Source organism: Centroberyx affinis, unplaced genomic scaffold (assembly GCF_046629955.1).
Source record: "Centroberyx affinis isolate AG114_WGS23_722 - 3 ecotype Tasmania unplaced genomic scaffold, CSIRO-AGI_Caff_v1 ptg001951l_1, whole genome shotgun sequence".
Lineage (NCBI taxonomy): Eukaryota > Metazoa > Chordata > Actinopteri > Beryciformes > Berycidae > Centroberyx > Centroberyx affinis.
In genome coordinates, this window is record NW_027280308.1 from 223,978 (window position 1) to 231,003 (window position 7,026).

Below are 7,026 nucleotides of genomic sequence, written 5' to 3' on the forward strand. Positions count from 1 at the left end.
ATGCTTCACATTGATGAATCCTGTAATGTACTGTATATATCAATATACAGTTGTTAACCCATGAATGTTAAATTGATAAAATTAAAGATTTTATAACGTAGCCTACCTCTGTATGTTTGAATGGAATTCTTTTGTACTTATTATAGTTTGATGGAAGGTTTCCATCACACTGAGCACTAACAGCTGCAAAAAAAAAAAAAAAAAAAAGCAGTAGTGAAACCATGAGTGGTGCAGTGTCCGGTCTGGATTTGGGGTTTGGTTGGTGTGGCTGCTCTTTGCTGTCTCCCTGAACCTGACTCCCTCAATCTCTTGTTGCTATGATACTGATAGAATGGACATTAACTTTAAAAGGTGATCGTACAAAATATCATCCATAATATTTATTATACAATGGCCTGGCTGAATACTTTATTCTGATTGGCTGGAGGGGTGTTGGTCATTTCAGATAACCACATGGCTCTGACATAGCTCCTTATCACAAGGATGCCAGTTAGGAGATGGGCATCACTTATATGGCATCAACAACATCTTTAGCAAAACCAGGAATACACTTATTTTAGCTTTATTAATTTGTACACATTGAGTCACCTGAACTCTGCTGGTCTGTCTCCTCTAATCTGTGACTCCTGCCTCCGTTTGGCTCTGTTAAACAGATCAGTGCATGTATTCAGAAGTTACAGGACTGATGGCTGTCTATAGGCTATCTCCTCTCGTGCACTTTCCTCTCCTATATTCTTCTTAGTATGTCCCCCTTTGTACCTCTTCTACATCTATATATTCCACTCGATTTTAATCAGTAGGTTCCCGTGCTAATTTTGATCAGCGATCTTTGCACAAAAAAAAACAAAAAAAGATTCGAAGAAGCATCAACTTTCAGGCTTTTATTTTGAAGTTAAGCACGTAAAGAACGGTGGGATACAAAACATCCGTTTCCAACCCGGAAGTTTTTATGTTTCTTCCTTTAGCTACTCAGTTCAAAGAGGGAATGTTTGAACTCTGTGAGATGAATACGTGATATTTACGTCAAATGCATAGGACGTTTTTATACGATGGAAACCGTGTGGAAATGCGAAGGTTTGTGCAATTATTTGTCTATCTACAAAGCCAAAGGCTAACTGCTAGCTGTAACGTTATTTATGGTGGAGACTCGAGGTAGCAAGAGACCAAGCAGGTGTTCTCCTTATTTGAGAAGATATTAAAATGCATCACTTGCCTTGGTTACTGTACATTTGAGAGAAAACTTGGGGCGTGGACAAATTGCCTACAGAATAGTAACCATTTAGCTACTAACGTTACGTTATAACTAATGCGTTGTCCTAACTAACCAGTGTTAGGCAGCTATTTGTATTGTAGCCATCCTCTGACACGGGTCTGATTACTGAGCCTAGCTCCCAATGCACATAGGTTAAATTGGCCCTAAAACATAATTCAGACATGCCACCTCTGCTTTCTGGGACAGGTATGAACAGAAATAAGTTTTCCTAAGTTAGAAAGCAGGGCACAAAGACTGTAATCTGTAAAACTGCCTTTCCCAGCCTGTTACAGAACACAAACATTGTCCAATGCAGACAGTAATTTTCAACAAGTTTTGTAAGTGTATCAATGAATCTGTCTGCAAGTGGATAAGGTGTGCAAATGAATAGGAATATTTAAGTACAATAATACAACAATACAATAATGAGTGACAACTTGTTAATCAGCTTGTTAATAAAAATCGTTTTTAAATACAGCTACCAATCTTTCTTTAGCCACAAGTAAAAAACCATGATGGGAATATGGTAGTAATTACATACACCATCTCTCTGATCAACAGAAATCCATTTAAGATTTGTTTTTGTAATAATCCTATCTCCCATCTCCTTGCCAGGTTCCTCTCTTCCTCTGCCCTCCCTACATCTCCTGGTTCCCCCGGTGCGTCTTATGTCTGCTTTCATGTGGCAAGTAGCCCAGCAGCGCAATGTGATGCAGTATGACAAGTTGGTGGAGTTCATCAGCGTGGTGACGGAGATCGTTCCAGAGCTTCTGAGCTCCAGTCAGCAAGCTGAACTCGTCCTGGGACTGAGGGCAAAGGTGAGCAATTGATCTGAGATGTGATTTTCTTTTGCTTCTGTGTCAACTTTAACATATAAATAACTGCAAAATGGTACGAATCGATAGTTTCATATTACTATCGCAGCTTGACATTGCCAGAAAGAGACTGGTAGTATTAACTGCAGGTTCAAGCAGATATAACCCTGCACTAATATTCCTGGCCAATATTCGCCTTTTGTAAATGCTTATATTCATTTAAGGATGCACTGATAAAATAGTATAAAGTTAGATTTTTTTGCACAATAACAAATTTCACTTTTACACTAAATCTTTGAGAAAAGTGTGCATCTTGCAAGGGTTACGAATCAATAATGTTTTTATGTTTGTTTTAGCAGTAAAACAGCCTTCACTGTGTCCCTTTGTCTCAATGACTCTTGGGATACTTTCCATTAAGAAGTTTATCTTTAGCTTTTCTAAAAAATCTTAAGCGCATCACCTTAATTTTCCTTTCTTTCCTTCCCACCTTGATTTGCTCTCATGTGCATCAGGGATGATATATTGTAGTTTTGGTGTTGGAGGCAGTGGTGTTTGGGGGTATTTTATTTTGGTGTCTTGCAGTGGAGATCATTTTATATCTGTAATGGGAGTCACAGTTTTCCCTGGTGTTTCTTGCTCTCCTGAGTTGAGTCTCCCACCTCTGCTCTGTTGCAGCTGGTTCTGGAGTTGTGTCGTAGTGACGGTCTGGCCAACCTGCAGACCATCCAGAGCCACCTGGATAAAATTCAAGCCTGCAGCGTTGACCTGAGCTCCACTCACCGGCAGGTGGGTCTCCTCAACAAATCTGAAGCTCCACATTCACAGCTGCTCCATATGGAGGAATGATCCATAAACCTGAAAATCTGAGGTGCTCTCACAGTCATGCAAATGTAATTATATATAATGTCATCACTGTAATCTGATTCCAAAAAGTTAATCACAAAAATAACAGCAATCAGATTACAGATACAACAATTATTTTCTTTATCGGTTAATCTATCTATTATGGTAGTAATGAGTAATGGATTACACTTTGAATGTTTGTGGTGGTGGTTTTGACCCTTACACTCCTGTGTGTGTGTGTGTGTGTGTGTGTGTGTACGTTTCTGAGGATAAAAGCAAGAGCTAAACACATAAAATGTGAAATGTCATGTAATTGTAACCTTTCCCATCTTTGCTGATTTTCTGCACCTCTTGACAGACCAGCACTGAAGTCCTGAAGACTTATACCAACTTTTCTAATCTGGTTCAGAAGTTGCTGAATGTTCCGTTTGAAAAGGAATACTTCTTCCAAGTGAGTCTATTTCACTCTTCTGTCTGTGAGAAATTAATATCTCCAAAAGATCAAGGAGTAGGAAAATAGACCTGTTTTCAGGATGATAGATTGTTGTTGTTGTTAATGGATTTAAATGAATTTCAGGAGCTCATCCTTTAAAGACCCCAAATTCATCCTAAAATTCACCTACCAGTTTTTAACTAGATCCAAACATCCACAACCAAAGATATATCAATATTCTATAATGTCGCACACTGGTAGACTAAATGACATTCAGTCTCTCAGTAGTGGAGTTACAGTTTTTAATCGACAACAGCGGTGAAGTTTCCTGTCTGTTGGGTAACCATAGCAGCATGTGCTGATAATTTAAATGCCAAGTGTTGTTGCTGTTTACCAAGACGCTCTGACTGTTTCTGTAGGAGGTTTTCCCAACAAACTATGGCTCTGCCTACGACCAAACGCTGCAGCAGCTGGTGTCTGAGTTCCTTTCCAGGCTGGAGCAGCTGCTGCCAGCACCAGACTACACACAGGTACTGAGACGGAAATGTCAGAAAATGGGAAAAATAATAAATCTCTCATTTGGTTTTACTGTGGTCAAACATTTTCACTTCCTAATAGGAGCTGCACCATTATGGCTAAAATGCTAATCCTGCTTATTATGTAAAATGTCTCAATTGTTTGGTGAACAAAATTATTTTGTTTTACTTTTTTCTATAGTACTAATATAAACATCTTGACTATTTTCAATCACAAATATACAACACAAAATGTTTCAGTATCCCCAAATTCTGTGATTATTAAATGTGGAAATCGAGACATACTGTAGTGCCATTATTCATAGTATTCTGTTGCATCACCACCATCTGCACTAGAAGAATCAAATTTCAAGTCTCTTGTCAAAATGCATCTCTTTGGTCTTCCCTCTGTGCCTCAGACAGCAGCATGGCTGGCTGAAACAACCGGTGTAGCAGAAGATTTCGGCCGGCATCTGTCTGACCCCTTTGCCCTGAAGACTCTGCTGCTTCACCACAAACAGCTAGGGACTCTCAGCACCCGTGAGTTCCACAGAGACTGGGCAGATTGTTTTCTCTCACAGAGGATGATCTGCCAAGAGACAAAAGGAATAAGTCATGACTGATGAAGTTGCATGTATATGTAAAGGAACACGGTGCTTTCTTTCTTTCTTTCTTTCTTTCTTTCGACAAAGTAAGGCAGATTTTTTATACTGTTGCACTCATTGTTAGTCTTTCTGGATAAATGCATCGTCTAAAAGCCAGATATGTAAATGTATATTTCTTCTTCTATTATAGGTCCTTCATGCAGCCGGGAAGACATCATCCTCTCCACACTGGCCCTCCCTCCAGAACTGGGAGTGGAGAAATACTCTGAGCTGTACAGTGAGGATGATGATTATGACAATGAGGAAGAGAGACTGGCAGTGCGGGACTCAGAAGATGAAGGCTCGAGTCAAAGCTCGGACATCGCTAGTGACGATTGGTCGCCAACAAAGAAATCAGGTTAGACAAAACTGCAAATAACTAGCTAGCTTGGGTGTCTGAAGAAAAGTAATGATCCAATTGAAAATGTTATCATCTCACTTCAAGAAAGGTGTATGAATGAAAACATAAGATTCTCTGAACATGTCATTAGTCTTCATCCAGATTTGTCTCTCTTTGATGTTTGGATAATATTGTGAACACTACAGTCGATCTGTCATACTAACATGCTGCACTGCCTGCTGTTCCCAGGTCATCTGTCCAGTTTATTCATCTGTCCTCAGTGTCCATTTGCTCACCGAATAAAGAGGAGGGTCCAAGAGCACATTCAGAGGGGCCACCGGACGAGAGCTCCCCTTAAGAAAAAGGAATCTGTGAGAAAAGCCAGTGGAAGGACTGAGCAAAAAAAGAAAGACTTGATCACTGAAAATAAGAAAGGACACAGACGGAAAAGCGACTCGCAGAAAAACAGGGATCGCAAACAGAAAGACACTCTCGAAAAGAAGAGGGAACGCAAACAGAAGAAAGGCAATTCGGAAAACAAGAAGGAGCAACGCAAGCGGAAAGAGCCCACGGGGGAAGACAGGAGGTTTCTGAGCACACGACCAGTGAACAAGAACTTCACAGAGGAGGAGACCAAATGCCCAAATTGTGAAAAGGTGTTTGAGCTTCCGAATCAGCTGAAGACCCACCAGAGGCTGCACACCCTCCCGTATCACTGCAGCCAGTGTGAGAAGGGATTCACCAGCAAGTCCGGCTACTACCAGCACCAGAGGCTCCACAAGAGAGGACGGATATTCGCGTGCGCCCAGTGCAACAGAGGATTCCTGTGCACCTATTCGCTCAAGCAGCACGAGCGCAAGCACGGCGAGGGCCCCAACCACCTGTGTGCGGTCTGCGGGAAGCGCTTCAGCAAAGTGGGCATCGTACGACACATGCTGATGCACAGAGGGGAGAGGAACTACCTGTGCACCACGTGCGGGAAGTCGTTCCTGTCCTCGGGAGAGCTGCTGCTGCACACCCGCTCTCACACGGGGGAGACGCCCTACACCTGCACCCACTGCGGGAAGGGTTTCTCCAGCAAGAGTCACCTAAACGTTCACATTCGCTCTCACACGGGCGAGCGTCCGTACCCCTGCTCCCAGTGCCCCAAGCGCTTCCTCACTCTGAACTGCCTCAAGAGACACACGCTCTGCCACAACGGGGTGAAACCGTTCAAGTGTCCTAACTGTGGCAAGGAATTCTCCCAGCAGGGTAATTTGAAAAGACATTTGACAACTCACCAACCTGACACATAATGTGGAGTTTTCACTGTCATTCACATTGAGAGATGTTACCCTTCCATGTTTGCAGAAAACCTGTAGAAAATAAAAGGCAATTGGAAAATATTGAAGTGATTTCCCTTGTTGTGATCTGCATAATCAGAGCAAACTTCTTCCTTCATATAACATCTTTGGGGATGTTCACCACCTCAGGTTGTTGGAGCCAGTTATTCTGTAGTCGCTACAACCAAATGTTCAATTTTGCAGTGTTTTCTTAACTAGAAACAAATGCAAATTAAAACAAATGAAGTTCCTCAGATTTGCTTTGGTTTCTCCATTACTTTTTGCAGTTACTGTAATATTAACCCCTTATTTTCCCTCATACAGCTTTGTGGTGACAGGATGTTTTCCAAATGATAAAGCATGTCTACAACAAATCAAAAATGATCTCATTCTTGGCCAGAACTGTAAGTCACTGCCTTTTGCCTTTGTGGAGCAGTTTAATGACACACACACACACACACACACACACACACACACACACACACACACACACACACACACACACACACACACACACACACACACACACACACACACACACACACACACACACACACACACACACACACACACACACACACACACACACACACAGTTGTCTGGTGCAGAACAGTTATCACTTTTATAAATTAAAGAATTAAATGTCATTTTAATGTAAAAGCTCCAACACTGTTTGCTTTGTATGTTGTAAAAGTTCAACCAAGGTTTGGTTTCTTTGGGTTGCACTTATTTACATTACAAATATTGAATTAAGATCATTTTAGTAATATGTGAATTTTGTTTTAGGCTAATTTCTCTGTTTTAGATATTATGTAATTATGTTATTATAGTGCTGTTTTGCCATGTAATTCCAGTCTTTTCC

The 7,026-nt window shown here is 41.2% G+C and overlaps 1 protein-coding gene across 2 annotated transcripts; it reads left to right on the plus strand.

The window, feature by feature from the left end:
• The first annotated feature begins 967 nt into the window (after positions 1-967).
• On the plus strand, positions 968-6,413 carry LOC139653717 (zinc finger protein 709-like). 2 transcript variants are annotated; one of them, XM_071530660.1, is made up of 8 exons: positions 968-1,074; positions 1,868-2,070; positions 2,743-2,853; positions 3,269-3,361; positions 3,763-3,873; positions 4,278-4,398; positions 4,654-4,860; positions 5,092-6,413. In XM_071530660.1, the coding sequence occupies exons 1-8, from the start codon at positions 1,050-1,052 to the stop codon at positions 6,135-6,137; spliced, it is 1,917 nt and encodes a 638-aa protein (XP_071386761.1). In that variant the 5' UTR covers positions 968-1,049; the 3' UTR covers positions 6,138-6,413. The 2 variants fall into 2 exon arrangements, with proteins under 2 accessions (XP_071386761.1, XP_071386762.1); XM_071530661.1 differs by lacking the exon at positions 2,743-2,853.
• The last annotated feature ends 613 nt before the right edge of the window (positions 6,414-7,026 follow it).

What these genes read in the sequence shown, in the direction of transcription:
- LOC139653717 (XM_071530660.1), top strand. Translation starts at nt 1,050, where the DNA reads ATGGAAACCGTGTGGAAATGCGAAG. An exon ending in TCCTGGGACTGAGGGCAAAG is followed by an intron (nt 2,071 to 2,742) that starts GTGAGCAATTGA and finishes GCTCTGTTGCAG; the next exon opens with CTGGTTCTGGAGTTGTGTCG. An exon ending in GTCGCCAACAAAGAAATCAG is followed by an intron (nt 4,861 to 5,091) that starts GTTAGACAAAAC and finishes TGCTGTTCCCAG; the next exon opens with GTCATCTGTCCAGTTTATTC.